At 31.4% G+C, this 23,892-nt stretch overlaps 1 protein-coding gene across 3 annotated transcripts in view; it reads right to left on the bottom strand.

Moving 5' to 3' along the window:
- LOC127719904 (uncharacterized) overlaps positions 1–21,960 on the bottom strand; it is a 154,793-nt gene extending 132,833 nt beyond the window's left edge. For all 3 annotated transcript variants that reach the window (XM_052226258.1, XM_052226259.1, XM_052226257.1), the window contains exons 1-10: positions 21,891–21,960; positions 14,308–14,453; positions 9,615–9,837; positions 8,464–8,682; positions 5,940–6,153; positions 4,054–4,238; positions 3,738–3,863; positions 2,613–2,743; positions 2,048–2,240; positions 1,006–1,103 (exon numbers count right to left, since the gene is read on the bottom strand). In XM_052226258.1, the coding sequence (XP_052082218.1) occupies positions 1,006–1,103; positions 2,048–2,240; positions 2,613–2,743; positions 3,738–3,863; positions 4,054–4,238; positions 5,940–6,153; positions 8,464–8,682; positions 9,615–9,837; positions 14,308–14,369 (1,451 nt within the window). In that variant the 5' untranslated portion in view covers positions 14,370–14,453; positions 21,891–21,960. The remainder of the gene's footprint in view (positions 1–1,005; positions 1,104–2,047; positions 2,241–2,612; positions 2,744–3,737; positions 3,864–4,053; positions 4,239–5,939; positions 6,154–8,463; positions 8,683–9,614; positions 9,838–14,307; positions 14,454–21,890) is intronic.
- Between the last annotated feature and the right edge of the window lie 1,932 nt (positions 21,961–23,892).

Below are 23,892 nucleotides of genomic sequence, written 5' to 3' on the forward strand. Positions count from 1 at the left end.
ATAGGGCGGTAGTTTTCAGGGTTATATTTTTGGCCTTTTTTGTATACAGGAGAGACATGGGCAGTTTTCCAGTCATCTGGAACAACACCTGTTTTAACTGACTTCTCAAAGATAATGGTAAGTATTGGTGCAATTTCATGTAAAAGTTCTTTTAAAAATCTTGGTTCAATTTCGTCTGGTCCTGCTGCTTTGTTAGGATTTAAGTTATGTAAAAGTTTTTGTATACCTTCTGTTTTTATGATTAATTTTGTTATGGGTGGAAAAAGAGTATTCTGTGGCATGTTACACTGTTTGACAAATTCTTTATGGGAGATATTTGATGCTGGTGTGAATACAGACTGGAATTGTGCGTTAAGTGCCCAAGTTTTTTGTAGTGGATCAGTTAAGAGTTTGCCATCTTGTTTAATTTCAGTAATACCACTATAATCAGTTTTTTTTATGTTTAATGTAGGTCCAAAATTTTTTCATAGTGCCAAAATTTGTTCCATCTTGTGGTGGTAATATGATGCTTTCAATGTATTCCCAGTATGATTTTTGTATACATTTCTGTACCTGATGTTTAACCTCTTTGTATTTTTTAGCAAGAGATGCATTCCCTGATTTTTTTGATTTTTTATAAAGTCTATCTCTTTTTCTAATGAGCCGTTTTGTTTCCATTGTGATCCATGGGTGATCGTCCTTTGTTTTTGCTGATTTATGTGGGATGTGATCTTTCACTGCTTTTGTTATTGTTGTTTTAAAACAGTTCCACATTTCATTTACACAAAGATGTTGTAAGTTATAAAGAGATATAACTTTAGAACGGTATAAGTGACGCCACCCAAATTTGAACTTGATCTGTGTTTTGTGGTAATAAGCATTGTGTATAAGTTTCATAACATTTAGTTAAGGCAATCTAAAGTTAGAGAGCGGAAACTAATTTTGGGATGTACGGACGGACGAAGGTACGGATAAGGGCAACACTGAATATGGTTTTGTATGTATATCAAGGCTATAGAATCATACCTAATCTCTGAAATGCTTGCTTTAGATATATCCTCTAAACCAGATCTAGCAGCCTCTACAGTTGGAATAACCTTTGCTAAAAGTTCTTCCATTTCCTTCTGCAATATACAGTGATTGAATTAATTGTCGTTTTATTTGACACTATGACTAGTCTGTTGTCAAAAGCCAGTTGCTGACATTTTATGAGAACAAAGCTCAGAAATATATAGCCTAATGGTCAAAGACAAGTATGTGTAACTAAATAATTAATGAGGGGCCTGATGGGTTATTTCTCGTTCTTTGTGATCGGCGCATTTTCACTATCGTGATCCGTTTTTCTACAGATTTATTTTTTTTTTTTATATTTTCGTAATCCGTGATCATGGAAATTTATTTTCTGTGAATCGTGATTGACAAAAAAATCAACTCGTGAATCGTGAAGAGACCCCCCCCCCCATCAGGCCCCTCATTAATACACCAAGTACTTTATGCAGTAACACAAAAGTTGCCTAAAAATACAGCTGATAAATTCACTTCATTTTTATCTTGAAGTATTTGATTTTGTCTGATTTGATTTACACAGGTAAATGATTTGATTTAGACAGGTAAATTATTTTATTTGGACAGGTAAGTTGTTTTATTAAGACTGATAAATGATTTGATTAAGACAAGTAAATTATTTGATTTACACAGGTAAATTATTTGATGTAGACAGGTTAATGATTTGATTTAGACAGGTAAATGGAGTGCTTTAGAAATTTGGAAACAGCGTACAAGATATATGTGGGGGGAATGACATATACTTTTCTTAGTAAAGATCAAGTTACTGATTTTAAAGTCATTAAGAATTTTTTTCCTGTGTCTTAACTATATGGGTATTGTAGTCCTATCCTCACAGTTAGATAAAATTATAATCAAATAGAAGATTGAACCTTTATAACAAACTGATCAATTTATAAGATTTATAAGATGAATATGCCTCCTTTTGATGGCTTTAACATTTTAAGTTCTTTTGTCTTCTGTTAAAAATCCTACATCAGATCTAAGATCTACTTCTACATACCTGAGTTTTACCACTGCTAGCTGTCCTGTTTTGACTTCCTATGACTTTTGTAATATTTTGACCTTTGACAGAGGTCAAAAATGTAATATTGGGTTCCTGTGTCTCCATCATTTCTATCAATTCCTTTGTGTATGTGAAGTTACTCTGGTCTATCTTTGTAATAGGTGACTTCTCAGTTGTTTTTTGTTCCAATCTTAAAAAATATTAAATTATTTAATCATATTTTTAATTGGTCAATGTCATATTGCAATATTGAAGGGTTTCTCATAAATTTTGAATGATGACCTTTCTCATTTCAAAGGTTTGAGGTCAGTCAACAGAAATCTTGCCAAGTACAACTTTATCAATATTCAGCATTATAATATAATTTTTTCCTCTTGGATAACTATTTTGGCTCGAGTCGTTATTTATATTCCTGTTTTTTTCTACTTGCAAAGGTCCCGAAAATAAATCATTCTCACTAATATAAGTTAGTTTACAGTATATATCTTTAAAAGGCTTTCAACATTAAACTTTTTCTACTATTTCACTTGTTCAAATCATATTGACTAGCATTTCAACTTACAACTGCTTTTTCTGTCGAATAAGTTTATCTTTTGCTGTTTTCAACATAATTTGGAATGCAGCCAAATGTTGATCGACCTTCGTCTTGTCATCTTTCATTAATGCTACAAACAGCACACATGCCCTTGAAACCTATAGAAATAAGTTACTAATAATAGTCAAAATCAATTCATCAAATAAAAAAAAAGTTAACAAAGCTTCTTGGTCAGGCATTAATTTACAATTCAAGTAAAAATAGGTACCAGTATTTACTTACATCTACTAATTATAAAATCTACTTACATCTACAGGTGAATTTAACAAATAACCAGCTGACAGAGTTGTACAAAGAGCTCATAATATTGCCTATTACAAAAGAGTTTGCACTAGATTTAATAAATAGCATTATTGAAGAAAACTGTATGTAAACATTTCATAATAACTCAAGAAAGTATACTTGAGCTATTAAGAGACATGAGTCAAACACACATTGCTTACATAGGCTTTGCCTGTTGCTCAATCCAATTCAATTTATTTGAATAAAATACTGTTTAAACTAAACATTGCCACAAGCCAGGTTCAAACTCACTACCTCAAGAGTTGACATGTTAGTGATCACAGTAGATGAACTACTGTAAATTCAGAAATTATTGTGTGCATTTATTATTGCGATTTTTGAAGAATGGACAAAAATGCAAGATTAATTATTGCGATGTCAGGAAAATCTGCATACTGATATATGTATAAGATATCAGAATGCGAGTTCTTATTATTGCGATACTAATCCTAGTCGCATTATTTGCATTAATAAAAACCTCGCAATAATTTACAGTACTTATCCCACTTGGCCACCAAGGTCTGAATGTAGTACCCTATGCTTCTGTACACTTGCATTGAAACTCATCACCACATAGGTTAATACATACATGAGAAGACCAGGGCCCTCAGTCAATTAACTTTACTCAGTACTACTACTACTCAGAATGCAAAATTTGTGCTTGAAATGGCAAATCCAGTTTTTTATTGGTTTATTTCTAAGTCTGAGTATAATTATTGTGCTCGAAAGTTTTATGACCGCAAGGCCAAACATATGTTGGGTAAAACAGGCAATTGATTCTATAGCAATAATAACCTTCCCAAAACTTACCTTTGACAAGACTTGACAATATACAGAAAACAACCAAGAAACAATGTCATCCACAGATTTTTTCTCATCAGGTTCATAAGTTACCATGACAACTGATCTCTTAGACACAAATCTATCGATCATACCCTGTAGATTAAATAAAAGCATTTTTATAAATTACAAATAATAGAAGTAAAAATGTGTTCTCTTTATAGTAAAAAATTAGTTATTTCAAAACACATTCATGTCTGGCAAATACCATTTAAAAGTTCACAACAAGCTATAATTTTGAGGCTTATAAAATAAGTATTCATGTCTATCTCTTATCAGTAATTACCTCTTCAAATTCAATGATATTAGCTGTAATGTCTGTTTTTTCAAATTTAAATCCATCTTTAAATGACACAGATAAATTACTTGTCTCACTGGAAAACATTGGCATTATACTAGTTGTAGAGTTCTCAGGACGAATCACACAAACTTTTATTACATTCTTATCGTCTGGTTTCTTGAAAGATGGTTCTACAAAACAAATATGTAACACGTATGACTAAATTTTAAAACCACTTCTTAAAACTTCATATATTTATTGATTGTAAAGGACTTTCTATGAGATATAGCTAATTCAAGCTGCCATGACATTAAACAAATATTTATAAAAAAAACTCCATATTTTATACTGGATTTTTACTACAGCAATAAAACTTAGAAAAGAGAAAGAGACAGTATGAGAGAACTCTGTAAATTTTCCCAAAGCATCCTCGAAGAAGTTCTTTTCTCATGTATCTACTTGAGATACTGTGGATTCATTTATTTTTGCTGGTACTTATTTTCAGGGATTAAGCAAAATTGTATTCTCGTGGATGTTTGATTTCGTTGTTTTACAGAAGTATGCATATATGCCTATAGAAAAAGTGTAATTTTTTTTCAAACATTTATAAAATATGAATATCTTAATAATATTTTGCTATTAGCAGTCACTTTGGTTCAATTTTGTTAAAACAAGCTGAAAACATCCCTTATCTGTTATTTGCTTCCAAGTCAATAATTTAACCACCTGTGAATCCGTATTCATGCAACCTCAAAATTAAACCTTAGCTGGAGATGGGTTATGCATGTGCAAAGTGTGTTCGGTTATTAAAAAGGAAACAATGTCAATATTGTATAAGTGGAACAAGGGAGTCACCAGGAAAAACCATTTAGTTGACTGATTCGTCCCACAAAAAAATCAAACATGAAAGTTAAAAGGACGATTTACATATTATTTTAATCTATAACATAAAATCAGACCTAGAAGAATTTTTGTAATTTGTATAAATTGCATTTTAGTATGTTATAAATCAAATATTAGAATGTAAGTCAAATCGGTGAACATAAATGCCCCTTTAAAATCCACTTAACATTAAATTGCTACAAGTGGAATCATACTTGAATATATAATAACTCCTTAAAAATTATTAAAGTTTTGACAAAAATGATATCTGTATTGGTATTGCTAAAAATTGTGTAATGGAAAAAAGAAAAACATGTATGACTGTGAACTGATGACCGTGAACTGATGACATACATACATACTACTTTAAATTCAGAAATTATTGCATTTTTTTAAGATAGGACAAGGAATGTATCGATCTGATGAGTTAAGCCCTTTTCAACTGATTTTTATAGTTTGTTCTTATGATTTACTGTTAAACCATTGTCCAAGGTTAGGGGGAGGGTTCGGCGCCAGCAAACATGTTTAACACCACATCATTCTGTATGTCCCAAGTCAGAAGCCTGTAATTCAGTGGTTTATAGCTTTTATAGCTTACTATGCGGTATGGGTTTTGCTTATTGTTGAAGGCTGTACAGTGTCTCTTTTACCGACCATGCGAGGGCTTTATAGCCATGCAGTCAAGGTCGTTAAAAACCCCCATTAGTTAAAGTCTCTGGTGGAAAGTTGTCTCATTGGCAATCATACCATATCTTTTTATTTTCATATAAGAATGCAAGATTAATTATTGCCATTTCAGTAAATGCTGCATACAAATAGTGCTGTCAAAATTTAAAATGTGAGTTTGTCACGCCTATTCCGTAGCAATTTCCCCATAATAAAAACATTGCAAAAATTTCTTAATTTACAGTATATTAACAGTAGAACACATACTAGGAGATTTTCATTAAGTAAAAGTCAACAAAACAGAAGCATAAAGTAACCAGAAATAAACACATCATGGTGACTACCTTTCATTTTATCTAAACCCCCATACTGTTGTATGAACCCTTCACTAGGAGAGACGAGTGGACATCCAGCTGTATCAACCTCTTTACCAACAATTTGACAAGGTAGAATCATTACTCCTGTGGCAGTTAGATCTACTGATTTCAGGTCCCAACAGTTTTCTAACAGATTGAATACACCCGTCTCTGTCACTTTTATACATCCTGCTAATGAAACCTGTGGAAAAAATATTTATAATGATAAAAAGAAGGTATTATGATTGATTGTTGGTGTTTAACACCACTTTCAGCACTATTGGCTATATGTTGGCAGTCAGTTTTTATTGATGGAGGAAATTTGGAGTGTACAGAGAGAGCCATTCACCCTCTGCAGGAAAACTGATAATCCTAGTCAATTAAATTTGGGTTTGAACTCACGACTTCAGTGTTGATATGCCAGTGAAACAGAAGACAGACTATTTAGACCACTCAGTCACATAGGCCCCTGAGGTATTATAGAAAACAAGGTGGAATTTGGTAACTCATTATGTTCAGACAATTTGCGCAACATCATTAAATGAAAAATTAACAGTATAATAAAGGGATGTGCTATTTTTACCTCTTAAACAATTGAATAGAAACATTTTAGTATGAATAAAAGGAAATGAAGAGTGTAATGTCAATGCAATGGCAACAAAACGTCAATAAACTGCTTCGCTGAGTGCAGCTGGATACCCCCGCAGAGGTCCAACCCTGAACAGTTGGGGCAAAAATGGACACAATATTCAAGCTTGATACAGGTCTGAATTTGGATTGTAATTAAATATTTGACATATTATAGGTTTCTGAATAAATGTAGTCAAAGAACTTGAAATTGAATATATGAATTGAATTTATATTCAATTAAAGATTTCTTGCTGTTGTGCAATACACTGTGCTGTTGCGCAATACTTAGTAAATCTGTTGTCAGACTGTAAATAAATAAAGTTCAATTAATTCTCAATGTCATATTAGAAATTTATGAAAATGTAAAGGGAGCTTAAATCAATAGATAAACAATTCACCAAAGTTTCATGAGAATTGCTGACAGCATTTTTGAGTTATTGACCGAAAACTGGAAAATCCCCCCTTTTTTAATGAATAAAACCCCATAACTCAGAAATGATAAATGAAAAATTTATAAAATTCCAAACGGAGCTTACATCAATAGATATAAACAATTCACCAAAGTTTCAAAAGAACTGCTGAAAGCATTTTTGATTTTTTGTCCGAAAACTGGAAAATCCCCCTTTTTTTATGAATAAAACCCTGTAACTCGGAAACGTAAAATCTAAAATATATAAAAATGAAAAGGGAGCTCATGTCAACAGATATAAACAATTCACCACAATTTCTTGCAAGTTGGTGAAAGCATTCTTGAGTTATTGTCTGAAAACTGGAAAATCCCCCTTTTTTTAATGAATAAAACCCCATAACTCGGAAACGTAAAATCTAAAATTTATAAAAAACGAAAGGGAGCTCACGTCAATAAATATAAACAATTCAAGTTTTATGCAAATTGGTTAAAGCGGTTTTGAGTTAATGTCCGACATGATGACGACAGACGGACGGACAGAGGTATACCATAATATGTCCCGTAAACAGGCGTATAAAAACGTAAACTGTGGGTTGTTAGCATGGTATCCAGTCATTTTGTACCATAACCATTTTGTACCATTGCCATGGAAAAAATGCTGTATCATTTCACACATTATGAAAATTGAACTTTACCAAATCATAACTTGGTTATACTTGGTACATGAAAAATATTCAGTTTTAAATGGGAATATTAGTTATGAAATCTATTTTATGACAATTTTGTTTTAATAGGCAATTTCTCTTATGCTGACTCAGTTCATTTTAATAAATGTTTTATCTTTTATATATATCTAGTGTTTTATGTAAATGGTTTAGTGAGGAAATGTTTGTATTTATATAATGAAATGTATAAAATATTATATATACTTGTATAGATTTTAAAATTATGTAAAGCATACTGTACATAATAATTCTAATAGTCTCTCAAAATTCTTTTTAGAGTACGTGGTACTAGTATATGTCTATTTCTTAAGCTTATATATATGTTTTTTTATTGTCAGTTTTATATATGTATGTTAATGTTTATGTTATCATGTGACATGTGGTGAGACTCTAATAAAATATTGAATCTGAATCTATATCATTTATCTATCAAACAATATTTAAGATGATATGGTACAAAATGGTATACATTATAATCTTCAATATGGTACAAAATGGTTATGGTACAAAATGGGTGGTACAAAATGGTTATGGTACAAAATGACTATGATTCGTAAGCATCTGTCACAAGTCAAAATTGAAATCTCATTGATTCAATACTTTGCAATAAAATCTAATGATTAGTGTTGTAAACTTTACATCATCAAGTAGCAAATACTCCTTGTAAAATTTTATGAAAAGTTGAATTAAGTCTGTAAAAAGCCTCATATTGCAAAATTTAATTAAAATCAAATTGATACAAATTTACCTCCTTTAGTTTAGGAAAACATTGTGACATCCATTTTATTCCAACATCTGTTAGCTGATTACATCCAGTCAGAACTATTCCAATAACAAACTTATATCCTGGTAACTCAGTCTTTTCAAGGAGGCAACCAAAAACAGCATCAGTCAAGTGTTCTAAACCAGTCCAGTTTAAACGGACTGGTTCATTTTCCTTTACATCTTTCAATTTATTATATAAATCCTGAAATGTATATCATGAGATTTTGAAATCATAGGGCATTATGGGATATCTGTCTCAAATATTTCTGATTTTCAAAAGTCTATCTTTTATCTTTCTTTTTAAAAGCCATAAAATTTCTTGTATTTGAAATAAACTTCAAAAAGCTGCTTATAGAACCCGAGATCTTTCCATAAATATATGACCATTACCTTACTCATGAAGATGCTTTGCCAACTTAGGATGTCCTTTTATAACTTGGTATAGGCAGAGACATTTATAGTGTAGAATAGATGTCTCTGTTATACAGTATTTGTTTTGCTCATTATTGAAGGCTGTAACATGAACTATAGTTGCTTACTTCTACTTCATAAGGTCTCCAGTGGAAAGTTATCTTATTGGCAATCATATCACATCATCTTATTTTTGCATTATACATGTACATGTTCTAAGATTTATGTCAAATATCTTTTTTGGTAGGACTGTTGTTTATATTTGAGTTTACCAAAAAGTGCATACATCCAGTCTGCACCAAAATATTTTCCTACTACTAGTCTGAAGACCAATATTCTGAAAATTTTCTTATATTTATAAACAAATGTTTGCCAATACTTACAAGCCCGAATAAAATTCTACTAATCTGGGGCATCAGACTAGTGGCTATAATGTTGCATACTTACATCAGAACATATTTTGCTAGGTTTTTTTATTTCGGGTAATAGGTAAACAATGATTTTAAACATTCAATGAAGTACAAATTTTTTATAGGCTTGTATGCAGCCTTTGGCAAAACCATGTAATGAAATATATTAATATAATTTTCATCACAAGGAAAATTTGTATCCATGTAAATAAATGAATCCCTGTATATAACCATTGTTTTAAGGCCATTTAAAAAACTTCATCTATAAATATTTATAATTAGCAAATAAATATTCCTGGTAACAGTATTTTACCTCAACAAATGCTATGTAGTTAGTAGATAAGCTCTTCCATGGGAAAACTGATTTCTCCAAAGTTTTAAGTGTCTTTTCTAACGTTACAGATGATATCTTCTTTACAAGACTTCCTTGACTACTTGTATTAGCTGCAGTATAATCATTTTCAATGGTCTTCACAGATTTCAAAGCTTTCCCAAAACTCAGAACATTTTCAACGGAATTAGTGTTGGACAGGTCACTGAAATGTCATATTAAAAAAGTACTTACAAACATGTTTTAGCTTTATCTCTATACTAATTAAGACATCATTTCAACATGCATATTACTGTAAATTCAGAAATTGCATGCATTTATTATTGCAACTTTTTAAGACTTGACAAAAATGCGAGATTAAATGTTGTGATGTCAGGGAAATCTACATACAGATATATGTATAAGATATCAGAATGCAAGTTCTTATTATTGAGATACTCACCTAGTTGCAATATTCACATTAATAAAAACCTCACAATAATTTCTGAATTTACAGTAAACTGGTAAAGAACCTTTTCTTCTGCCTAACTAGTTATGTGTAATTACTAATTAACTTAAATTACTTTTATCTATTTTTTTAGCTTTTCAACCTTTTAGCTCTGAGCATATCAGATCGATACAGTTAATCTATCTATGTGCTCCACAAATGAAAAATCTGTATGTTCAGTTTTCATTCATAACAATTTAGTCAATTGCAGTGGACATTATCATTTATTAAGTGACCACTGCTTTGGCACTCACTATGATATGTTTTTACATACACTTGTCCAAATGAATTTTAATTACTCATTTGGAGTGTAATGTCAGAAATAACAAGTTTGCAATGCTAAAAATATCAATTTGAATTTCATAAAAAAGTATTCAATCAGGAGCACTGGTTTATATTTGCGCCTGTCCCAAGTCAGGAGCCTCTGGCTTTTGTTAGTCTTGTATGTTTTTTAATTTAAGGTCATTTATATGTTTTGGAGTTTAGTATGACGTCCATTTTCACTGAACTAGTACACATTTTTGTTTAGAGGCCATCTGAAGTTCGCCTACAGGTGTGGTATTTTCTTGTTGTGTTGAAGACCCATTGATGGCCTTTGGCTGTTTTTTTTACTCTTTGGTTTTGTTGTCTCTTTGACACATTCCCCATTTCCATTCTCAATTTTATTAGATCAAAAGAGCAAAATTTTGATTGATAGTTTTCCAGAAAGTGAAGAAAGTGTAACTTTGATCCATCTGAAATAACTCCATTTTCCATGGAATTAATCTCACAAACAAAAGGTTGATCAGAAAATTGCTCATCAATAGAAGTTGCCTTTTAACTAAATATTAGCCCTTTTTCTGAAAAATTTGAAATTTTTTTTCTCAAATTAAAAAAAAAAAAATGTTGTATAGTCAATTTATTATCCATAATGCTGCATTTGGGAGATATAACAAACCGATTAGTATATCTGATTCGTCTATTCGAGTCTAAGGGGAATAATTTCATTGATGTGATATGTCTGTGCAGTTTTTTGGTTTAACATTAAAAGAATTGTTTTATTTGATGGAAGAAACTACACGTCAGGAAAGTACATATCCAATTTATAAATTTTGTAATTTTGTCTAAAATTAAGATTTAAACTATATTAGGCAATGTTGAACTTAATAATTTGAGTGTAAGGTTTTGTTAAAACCGATGTTTTTTTCCAATTTTCATTTCATCTACAAACTTGAGGCAATTAGTGTTTCAGACACTTTAAATCAATCAATAAAAGTCAATTGAACACAACAATTAATTTCTGTAATGATTAAAAAATAAATCTTTTATGTTTACTACATCTATATATATATATATTTATTTAAAGAAAAGTTAATATATATATTTATATAGATGTCAAGACAATGCTGCCACATACTGCCACCAGAATTTTTAAACAGTATCGTAAAATTTCAAAAAATATAAACCATCCACCTTTGAAGCTATGGGCATGTTCATCCAGTAAGTATTTAGCTACTAAAACCAATTTTAAATCATTATTACATTGGTTGCAATGAATTACATTGATTTCCCAGTGAAATAAAAACCGATAATTTCACATGTGAAATAAACGTGGTTATTTCACTCCTCTGACGTCATACAACAATAGGCGTTGTCAAGACGTCGATAACGTCGGATCAAAACAAATTGTGAATGCGTAGAAAACGATATAGTTCCTTACATTTTCTACTTTAATTTCACTAAAAAGCCATTTGCCAATGTAATAAAAAGAATAACTAATCAAAGAATTCAAATATCGAAAAATATTCAACTCGTGACCGAACAACACTGATAATTAACTCATGCACTACGCGCATTCGTGAATTAATGTGTTGTTCGGTCACTCGTTGAATATTTTTCTCTATTTGAATTCTTCGATTAGTTATTCTATAAATATTATTCAGTGGACAGTGTTCAAGATTGAATATTTCACAAGTACTTTTTTCTAAAGGTTTTATCATATAATTTTATAATGTATACACAAATAACTTTTTTTTTCTCTACCATGTCTAATGCAGGAAAAATAATTATTTTGATAGAGCACTAACTAACATTGACAGTCATGAGGGCGAGCCTCAGTGGCCTAAGTATATCAATGAGACAAATTTCTGTCAGATACCAAATAACGTAGGAGTTGTTCATTTACGGTGATCACCTGTTGACTCTAAGGTTGAAAGTTCAAACCATACTCATAAAGAGGTGTATTTGACTCTGATCTTAATTGACAGGTTTGTTTGCCAAAGGTTAGTGTTTCTCCATTGGCACTATAGCTTCCTCTACCAATCAAACTGTCCACCATAATATATCCAAGGTCGCTAAAAGTGGAGAATAGTTAAGTGCAACCTCACAACCAATCTAATTGTAACAAAACTGATTTGTCTAAAGAAAAATGAGACAAGAAATATAGATTCCACCAACAAGTGTGTTACGATATTTCTCCACCTGAGACAGTTAAATTTCAATCTTTAAAGCGTGAGGCTTGCAGAGTTTTTAAATAATTAAAATTTAACTGTTGAGAGTGGAGAAATACATGAGTTATGGTGGTGAAATCTGTTTCTCTAATGATTTTATCCTTCCTTTTCAAAGATTTGCAGAAAATTGTTTCCTTATATGGGACGTCATCAGACATGATCGCCTTTTTTCATGATGTAACAATCGGAAAATTCAGAAGAAACCAAGAAAATTTGGCGTTATAATTAAATTTCGACAAATAATTTGCCAAGAACAGATATTTCACTAGTGAGGAGAAATATTTTCTCACACCATTCAAGAATTGTGAAAATAGCACAAAAATTAGAGAAAATAAATTCCATTTGTGTAATAAATAATGGATTAAAGTATAAAATAAAGTAAAATGTATCAACAACCAAATGCAATTAAGTAATTAGTAGCTTATTTCAAGCAAGAACTAAAATTTTTCTCCACAGCTTTTAGAGATTTTTTTAATGTTACTGACAATTTATTCTGTTCATCTTTTCCTGGTATACTTGTTTCAGCTGAATTAGCTGCAATATGCTCGAGTTGAACATTTTTGAAAGTATTCCAAGCTTTTTCAAAACTCAGACCATTTTCAATAGAATCAGTGTTGGATCTGTGCATAAAAAATGTAAATTATGAATGTAAGATTACTTTTCTTTTATTCATGAAAACATTATATTGAACAAGAAATGATTATTATACAGACAACATTAAACATGACCCCTTCAAATTATCCAGTGTAACTAGCTTTCTACCAATCTCATGCAAACAAAAACATTGTTACTCCTGGAAACATTTTACATGTAACTAGAAGAAAATATTCAATTATCAACACATTTTTTACACAATTAAATAAATCGGAAATGAATCCAAAACAGACATATAGGGACACGACTGGACATTAAGCAACCAATAATCAATCAATCAGACATGTAGGGCAGGATCATGTATTGTAGGTAACTCTTTGCACTTGTAAAACTTAATAATTACTGAAATAGGCTCTTACCAACTTATTCAATTAGATAATACTTTATTTAGTATATTGCTATCATCACTTTGTAGTATTTAAGCAGTCGCGATGGAACATTTGACATTGAAACATTAATGTTATTATTGATGCCACATGCGGCATGGATTTAGCTCATTGTTGAAGGACGTAGTGATCTATAGTTGTTAATTTTTGTGTCATTTGGTCTCTTTAGGAGAGTTGTCTCATTTGCAATCTTACCACATCTTCTGACTATTATATGTAGGGATGAAAAAAAAAAAAAATTACAATTAATGCAAGGCACCCAGAGTCATGTGACAGTACATGTATATGGAAAGGGCAGTCATTTCCAAAAAAAGGACTGGTATATTGAATATTGACTAATTAGCCAAGCTGAGGTCTATAATTGTTCTTTGTGAAATACCTAAAATGAGTATATATAATCTGCCATCTGGCCCTATAAATTATAAGAAGCTTTTATTATTTGTTACATTATAATTAACTGTTAAAAGGGAGTGTTACAAGTATATATTTTATACAACACATATTTAGAATAAAATTCCCTTGGTAATGGACAAACCCATGGAAATATAATATCTAAATATAAATCCTAAGTTATATTAAAAAACATTATTCAATAAAATGGATGTAGGGTAAAAGCAAATGACACAGCCACAAAACTTATGGCATGGAAATCTACTTACACATTTCCAAATTTACCAAAAGCTTTCCCTCTTTTTTTCTTTGATGCAAACTTCTTTGACATTTTCTCTATTTCTTATTCTTTATTTCAAAATAATTTGCTGTATAATCAGTTCATTTCAATGCTTTACAGATCTTCTTTCACATCCTGAAAGTATACAAAAAAATCAATGCAAGACTTTAAAAGCAGTTAACTAGCTAAAACAAGAATATGTGTCAATTTAAGAACTCATTCTTCATAAAGACTGTAATTCATTAGAACTAGCTGAAAGAAGACAATGTATGCGCTAAGTCAGTCAAGAGTTTCAAAACATTGATCTCCAACACTGTCAATAGATGCTTTCTCTAGATCTCCCGTTGAATAAAAGCCAGAATTGGTATCTTCAATGTAAAAATACAGATACAGATGGAACTCATTCCTCTATCACATTTATATATGTTCATTAAACTGCAAATTTTAGATAAAACATTAATTTGACATACATTTTAAATAAATATGTTTCAAGATGATGTGTTCACAACTTCATGATAAATTACCTTAAACCAAAACTTTAACTTAATATGGGATGGAAGTAAAAGAAATATAAATAAAAACTGCTAAACTGAGCGCAGCTAGATACACCCACAGAGGTCCAACCCTGAACAGTTGGGGCAAAAATGGACACAATATTCAAGCTTGATTCAGGTCAGAATTTGGATTGTAATTAAATATTTGACACATACAGGTTTCTGAATAAATGTAGTCAAAGAACTTGAAATTGGTTATATGAATTGAATTTATATTCAATTAAAGATTTCTTGCTGTTGTGCAATACTTAGTAAATCTGTTGTCAGACTATAAACAAATAAAGTTCAATTAATTCTCAATGTCATATTAGAAATTTATGAAAATAAAAAGGGAGCTTACATCAATAGATATAAATATTTCACCAAAGTTTCATGAGAATTGGTGACAGCGTTTTTGAGTTATTGTCCGAAAAACTGGAAAATCACCCCTTTTTTTAATGAATAAAACCACATAACTCAGAAATGTAAAATGTAAAATTTATAAAATTCTAAAGGGAGCTTACATCAATACATACAAACAATTCACCAAAGTTTCATAAGAATTGCTTAAAGCATTTTTGAGTTTTTGTCCGAAAACTAGAAAATCCCCCCTTTTTTTTATGAATAAAACCCTGTAACTCGGAAACATAAAATCTGAAATTTATAAAAATTGAAAGATAGCTCATGTCAATAGATATAAACAATTCAACACAATTTCTTGCAAGTTGCTGAAAGGATTCTTGACTTATTGTCCGAAAACTGGAAAATCCCCATTTTTTTAATGAATAAAACCCCATAACTCGGAAACGTAAAATCTAAATTTTATAAAAAAATGAAAGGGAGCTCACGTCAATAGATATAAACAATTCACCAAAGTTTTATGCAAATTGGTTAAAGCATTTTTTAGTTAATGTCCGACATGTTGACGACGGACAGACGGACAACAGTATACCATAATACGTCCCGTAAACGGGCATATAAAAAAGCATCAACACATTGTTTAAAACAGAGATGGCCCATATTTCTAATTTCAGTTTGTTTTCTTTAAACTATTGTATATATCCAGTATATTATAGATGTCAGAATGTTAATATAATTCTTATATTTCTGTATTTTGTAAAGATATTTAACACTAGCTTAAGAAATAATTTACTTGATAAATTATTATTATCGGTCGTCCCACTGTCTATATCACTCTGCTCAGCTCTTAATAAAACTGCATATCAAGGCTTTATGACGTCAAATACGTTGACCTGGCCTTAATAAATTTGACCCGAACTTATCAGCGACGTCATAATGTATGAACCGACGTTGATAAGTTTGACCCTAACATATCAATTCATCTTCCGGTTTGCTGGTAAAACCAAGAAAACATTTGTTTCTCTCATGCAAAGTACGCAAATACAAACCAATAAATCTATAATCTGGTTGTCTGCATATCTATATGGTAAAATATCAGCTGCCTTACAAAATATGAAGCCTTTTTTGAACTTGTTCGCTTCGCTTACTCAACAAAAATATTCATACTGTGACTCACAGCTGATATTTTACATCATCAATATGCAGACAACCTGATGTAAAATATCAGCTGCCTTACAAAATATGAAGCCTTTTTTGAACTTGTTCGCTTCGCTTACTCAACAAAAATATTCATACTGTGACTCACAGCTGATATTTTACATCATCAATATGCAGACAACCTGATGTATGACCTGTACATATAGATCTTTACAATATTAGATAGGCTTAAACTTATGTATTATATAATTCCATGAGGGTAAAACGACATCTAGAATTAAGGATTTGGGAAGTGTAAGTTACATTTGTAGTAGAACAAAGGGATTTCTTACTTATCATACTTATAGGATTTAATTTCAATTATGTCAAAAAGACTTGATAATTATGAAAATAGATAAATTAGTATTATTATGTAAAGTAAAGATATTGAGTATATGAAGTACTGGCCTCAGATATAGACTTATTTCACAAAAGTAGACTTAGGCAAAAAAGTCTATTGTCAAATCTGAAGGTTTTCAATGATTTAAAGAATTTGTTTTTATAGCACATCTTTGGTCTTAAGTCTCTGTTTAATTCTTTAATAACTATTTATAGATGAATACACATCGCATCTTCTTTTATTCATATAAAGTAGTGAGCAAGCCAGAGATTACCAAATTGAAAGGAATAAATTCTGAATAATCAACATTAATTTGCCCGAAAACACGTATATCTCTTTGAAGCATTTAAAAAAATTTAACTGCAAATTAAGAGCAATGTAAAAAGCAGTAAATTCAACAGAGTTTATAATAGCCATTAATATTGGTTACATATCTAGTAAAAAAATATCATGAATATTGCAGCTGCCTGCAAATGTTGTCATGATTCACGAACAGAAGTGTCAATAAAAACTTTCACCTTTATTTCCTAACAAGTGTAATTGATCGTGAAGGAAGGGAAATAACTCTGATGACAAAGTTTAAATGTATTTTGTATTGTATCAATATCATCAGTGTTACACAAAAATGAAAACCTTTTATCTGCAATTCTGTCATCTTTACCATGTTTACATGGGACACAAAAGCTGACATTAACAACTGACTCAATGAGTTGTTTAAGCCTGCAATTTTACATATGACAGCACCAGTTAAAGTAGTATAACCCACATTCATGTCACCTAGCTACATTGGTTGTGAATAGAGTTTAAATATTTTTTTTTAATTAATAAAAAGTTGCAATATCTATGACTTAAGATACGAATTTGTAGATATAAAGCATTTTGCAAGCATGTTCAAGGTGCAGATCCAGGATTTTGAAAGGGGGGCCTGACAAGCCAATGTTTTGAGTGAAACTTGTAAAATGTCTATGAATTTATCATATATGAAACGCGAGTTTAATTATTGCGATTTCAGGAAAAAGTGCAAACAGTTGTATGTATCAGATATAAGAATGCGAATTCTTATTGCGATACTCATTCAGTCGCATTATTCGCATTAATAAAAACCTCGCAATAATTTCTGAATTTACAGTATTTGGCATTGGTTTTATGCCTCTGTAACTACCTCAATGGTATTGAGTTAGCATGCTCCTCTCATGTGGAGAATTGGTTGATTGATGGTGATCAACCCTAATTTCAGCACTCTTGGTTACATCGTGGGGACCAGTTTTTATTGATGTCAGATGCTTGGGTGCCGAAAGAAAACCTAATGTGTAGGAGATTGTGAGTTTGATCTCTAGCCAAATCAAACCAAAGACTTTAAACATGGTATTTATTAAATGCACACTTGGCTCCACTAACTTGCACTAAGCTGTTGGTATTTAGGAGTAAGAGCAATGACAACTGGGGTAACTTTTCTTTTCCTTTTCATAACTTTTATTGATGGGGATGTTCAGTTAGATCCTTTTTATGTAGCGTACATTTTCCAGCTGCTTTCATATGTATGAATTTGCAGAGATTTCTAAGTTTTCAAAAAATAAGTAATATTGTAATATTTCATGACTGAAATCATTTTTTTACTAACTTTTATTGCTAAATATAGAAATTTATTTTGGAAGTTTAAACCACTTTTATGACAGTTGTTTTCCATTCCGTTCCGTTGTTTGATAAAGTCTCAGGTATGATTTTGTCAGTTTCAATGGACCATTTTTTAATTTACCTTGGAGTTCAGTAATTTTGTTATACTTTTTGGCTTACATGCACATCATTTGGACTCTTGTAAATAGTTGTCTAATTGGCAATTATACCTCATGAGCATCTCCCTATTTTTATATTATAAATCACTCCTTGCAATATATACAGTCTGCCAAAAGTTAAGCATCACCTAAATATAACTGGCAATATTATTTTAACTATAGAGAAAAAAATATTTATGTTTGGTGTTATGAATTGCCTATAACATACACCAAGAAAATTCATTACGACCAAAAAATTAAATTCCGATCAACACGCCAAGCAATTTTTTATTAAAGGTCAACTGCACTTTTTCGAATACACTGTTTGGATGCCTTTAAATCATCTTCCTACTGCCCCGCGTACAGGTGAAATTTGACCTTCACCAAGTCACTGTAAAATATGGCAAGGGGTAAGTTATATGTGACTGAACCTTGACAAGCAATTGACATGTCAAATGCCGGAAGGAGCACTAGTTGCATAGGTAACCATTTCAATGTTAAACACACCGTCATTGTCAGACTCCTTATTGGTTGGGCTAAAGCCAACCCATTTACTCCTGCCCCACAACTTAGACATCACTGGTGTCAAGGTGGTCATGTTAGTGTTCGAACATTGGTCCGTCGACTTCCTAGAGGCTACCTAAGAGCATGTCATGTTGTCAAGAGACCTGCCCTAACAGCCAGGCACCGTATAATCAGGTTTCAAAGGGCTAATGACCATCGATGCTGGAACATGAGAAGCTGGCAAAATGTTCATTGGTCAAATGAGAGTCAGTTTCTCTTACGATCAATAGACGGCAGAATAGGAGTTTGCCGTGGAAATAAAACTGCTAATGACCAAAAACAACATTTGCCCAACGACTGCATACGTTGCTGGTGGTGTTACAGTATGGGGTTTCTTCTCATGCTGTTGTAAGGTGGGTATGCATATTCTGCAGGGTAACATGAACGGACAGACATACAGGGATTTGGTGCTTAGAAACATTGTAGTCCCTCATTTTGATAATCCTCCACTTACTTCAAGACCCTTGTGCATGTACGACAATGCTAGACCACACAGTACAAGGATTGTAACCGAGTACAAAGAGTACAAAGAGCAAGAAGCCATTGACACTATCTTTTGGCCTTCCATGTCTCCAGACATGAAGCCTATCGAACATGTCTGGGATGCCATTGGCAGAAATCTCAATCGCAGAGATCCACCGTTGCAAAATCTTAGCGATTTAAGAAGCGCAATTGTTGCTGAATGGAATAAATTTGCTCAACTAAAGTTCAGAAGGCTTGTACAGAGTATGAGACTCCGTGATATGGAACTGTACCGGAAGAGAGGGTGTTACACATCCTATTGACTCAAATATTGACATTGAATTTGCAGAACATACCAAAGATTATTTGTAGAGACTTTTAATGATATTGGGTGATTAATTGTTGTAAAAAAATAAAATCACAGTGAAACTTAAAATCCGTTTCTGATTTGTGTAATTTTCAGTATTTTTATGAATTCAAATTTCAAATGCATAGAACCTGCATACGTGAACAAACTTAAGTCTACGGTTTGTTTATGGTAAATGTTAGCAAAATTGCTACATCAATATTTTCTCTTTTTCGAGAATTAACTGATTTTTTTAAATGAAAACAATTTGATGCAATAAAAATAGGTAGTGCTAAACTTTTGGCGGACTGTATATAACAGAAAAAAAATAACATTTAAAGGTTGAATTTTTAAAGATTAAACTATCAAAAAATTAAGTGTCCTTAAGTGTATTTACAAAAAAAAAAAATCATTTAAAATCAAGGGCAGATAACTATATTGAATCTGATAGGACAATTTGTGTTTTTTTAAATAAAGAAAATAAGCCTGTGACACACAGGCACTTGTCTCAGAGGTGTTATTTTTAAGTATATAGGTCGAAAAAAATCAGAGACAAGTGCCTGTGCTGGGACCCCCTACTTTTATTTGAAATTTTGGAAGTATATTTATGACATGTAATTTTCTTATTGAATTTTAACCAATTCTATCGTCTAATGCTAAGTCCAGATTAAGGAAAAATTAAGTTTCAGCTTTATAACCCATGTAAAATAACTGTTAATTTCAATGCATTTTACAAACATAAATAAGTGTAGTGGATATAACTGTATGCAATAAATGTTCACAAATGCAAATGCAAATGCAAAAAAAAAAAAAAAACCCAAAAAAAGTTAATTATATCTTGAAATGTTAAACATATAGTATTTTTTTTTATGCTGGCTGATTAATTGATCTGTCCCTATAGTTTGTTTTTTTTCTTTTTCTTTTGCATTTTTACATTGGGTTTTTTCTGTAAAGTTTTAGACATCACTTTCATCATGTTCACATTTTTAATTTTAACACAAAAACTTAAATTTCATTTGAAAAATGTCAATTTTAAAGTGTCAACGTATATTTGTAGAAGTTCACTGGAAACTTAGTTATAAACAATGTCATAATATCTATTCCTGTTGGAACAAATATTCTATATCATGTATTTCGTTAGGAGGATAAGTTCTATAGGCTTATTGAGTTAATAATGTCTGATCTGAGATTAGTATAACACATAGTATAATAGTCTCAGCTCTGATCGTGCTGCTCAGTTCAACAGACAATTTGTCCACTTTGCAAGGATGGAATTGAAGATGAATTCCATTTCCTCATTAAATGTACAGAGTTAGAATTTAATAGAAATATACTCTTTTGTAATTCAAGTGATAATATTAGTTCCATCTTTTGTTAATATGTCTGAACAAGATAAATTTAGTTTCATTTTGAAAAGTAATGATACTGACATTTGTACTGTATGTGTAGCTGAAATAAGCGATATGTACAATGTATGATTTGAACATTCATTTTAAGCAAACATATAATGTTGTTAAGAACTGTTGTAGTATTAAAGCTTATTGTAATAGCTTGCATTAATAATATAGTATGAATAACACCTCCACGCAATGTAGATATAAAAATTTTAAAATACATGTATGTGTCTCTTATCATTGTGACATTGAGAAAATATGTCAATGTAGATATAAAAATTTTAAAATATGTGCATGTCTCTTATCATTGTAACATTGAGAAAATATGTCTCTGTATTTATTTATTTTTGTCTATTTTTGTATTTGTATTTTGTAAATGTCAGCTGGTATCATTCCTGTATTGGAATTTACACCAATAAAATTATTTGATTTGATTTGTAGCTCGGAAATTACATAAGTTTGCACATGTACAAATGTGAATAGGAAGGAAAATGCATTTCGTGTTTACATGTGCAATAGATGACAGTGGTTTAAAAAGCTTGTATAGATGTTAAATATCACACAAACCAAGTAATTTTGGCATTTTTTGTAAATTAAAGATTACCTATTTAACATATTATTCGATTGTTGTTTTTATTCGTTTGGGTTGTTGGTAAGATAAACTACAATAAGCTCCGGAACAAAAACGGTAATATTTCCGGTATAGCTGTGTATTCGAAAATTTAAGCGATTTTTAGATCAAAAGAAACTTACTAATTTTACCCCTTTGAGCGTCATTTAGATTACGACTTTCTTTTGACCCCACAAAAAATCAAATCGCAAAAAAAATACGCCTAACCTTGATTCCACGAAGGCCACTCTACACCACCTTTTCCGGCTATGTTTTTTTATACCATGGATTTGTATAGTAAGAAAAATTCAAGTGAAATCAGTGGCACATCCAGAAATTGTCAGAAGGTCTCAGAAGCTAGGGGGCCCACTGACTGCCTAAGAAGGGACCCGCTCCAGTCATTCTTCAGTGATTCCCTATATAAACCACGATATAATCAACCAAATTTTACCACAAAAGAGGGGACGGGAACTGCTCTGCCCCCCCTAAATCCGCCTCTGGAAATCTCGTGGACTTTTGCATAGACTTATAATGTGTTATGCGGCGCGATATTTTGTGTGATTACCCATGGTGCATTTCGAAGATGCTTGTTTATACTGCCAATATATATATAGTATATATGTCTCTGGTTTTGTGCTTCCACTGACAACAGAGTCTTAATGGAAAGTTAATGAATAATCGTATAGTGGAATTTCATTAAGGAGTCTTAGCCACCGACCATTCTTATTTTTTCTTTTTCTTTTTTTAGGGGGAGAGGGGAGAGATGTGTCTATTCAGTATATATTTTTTTTATTCTGAATGTCTTGAAACAAATAGATCTATATTGGAACTAAATCATATTGTTTAAGAGAAGAGAAAAAGAATTTAGTTTTCCATTGAAAAGGTGAATAAGGGGTGAATAATTTCAACACTGACTTTCAAAAAAAAATTCTTGTTTCTGTATGTTGTTGCATTTTTTCAATCAAATATCCATCATTTGATCAAATTTTGTTCTATAGGTTTAATATTAGGTAGGTGCTCCGGAAGGTTGTTGGTTTTCAACCAGTGGCCATTCGAACGGTGCATGTCGGCAATCAGCAGAGTTCTCGAAATATTTTTTTCCTTTGTGGTCCTTGAAGAAAATCTGCTGGTCCTCATTATAATCATTCTACTGCAAAATATTGAAATTGCAAAATTATGGTGGTCAAAACCTTCGGACTCAGCCGCCACCACTTTTTGTGAACTCTGAATCAGATATACAAATTTGCGGATAAATTGTAAAATCTTTGGCCATGTTGTTGAAGGATAATCTAGAGTCATAGTATAGTATATGAAGAGCCAATCTGGGAGTATAACATTAATATTGAAATATGATATTTTTAATGTGTGACCTGTTTAACGATAAACTGATGTTAGACTTTTTTTCAATTCATAATGCTCGTAAGAATTGAATATTACACTTTATAGATTTGAAGTGTCATAAGCCTTCTTCACCCAGAATAAAAAATGAAATTTAAGGATGTATGGGTACTTGAAGAATACTCAAGCCGGGATTCGTATGATAAGAAAGGTACAAACAATATGATCAACTTGGTCTGAGGTAGTTTCGAGTTTAGTTCACTTTTTGTGAACTCTGAATCAGATATACAAATTTGCGGATAAATTGTAAAATCTTTGGCCATGTTGTTGAAGGATATTCTATAGTCATAGTATATGGATAGGTGTGCCTAAGGGAGCAGGAACCGCCAAATTTCCGTTCTGTATCATCTGAGTTCACCCATTTTTTTGTTGGGGTTATTGTTAATCAATATTCAATTTTGTAGACTATTGTTTGTCTTTCATCGTTTTTTGTTTTGCCACGGTGCTTTCATTTTTAAAAGTCAAATTCGACTTGTTTTTTATTGTTCCTTTGTATCCTCATTATAGATTTTTTTTGCAGTACACTGTTCGAATCGTTTGCACCGTGTAGAACGCCACATGCGGGGTGTCGGCTATGTTTAACAAGGGATGGCGGTTT

Source organism: Mytilus californianus, unplaced genomic scaffold, assembly GCF_021869535.1.
Source record: "Mytilus californianus isolate M0D057914Y unplaced genomic scaffold, xbMytCali1.0.p SCAF_11, whole genome shotgun sequence".
Classification (NCBI taxonomy): Eukaryota; Metazoa; Mollusca; class Bivalvia; order Mytilida; family Mytilidae; genus Mytilus; species Mytilus californianus.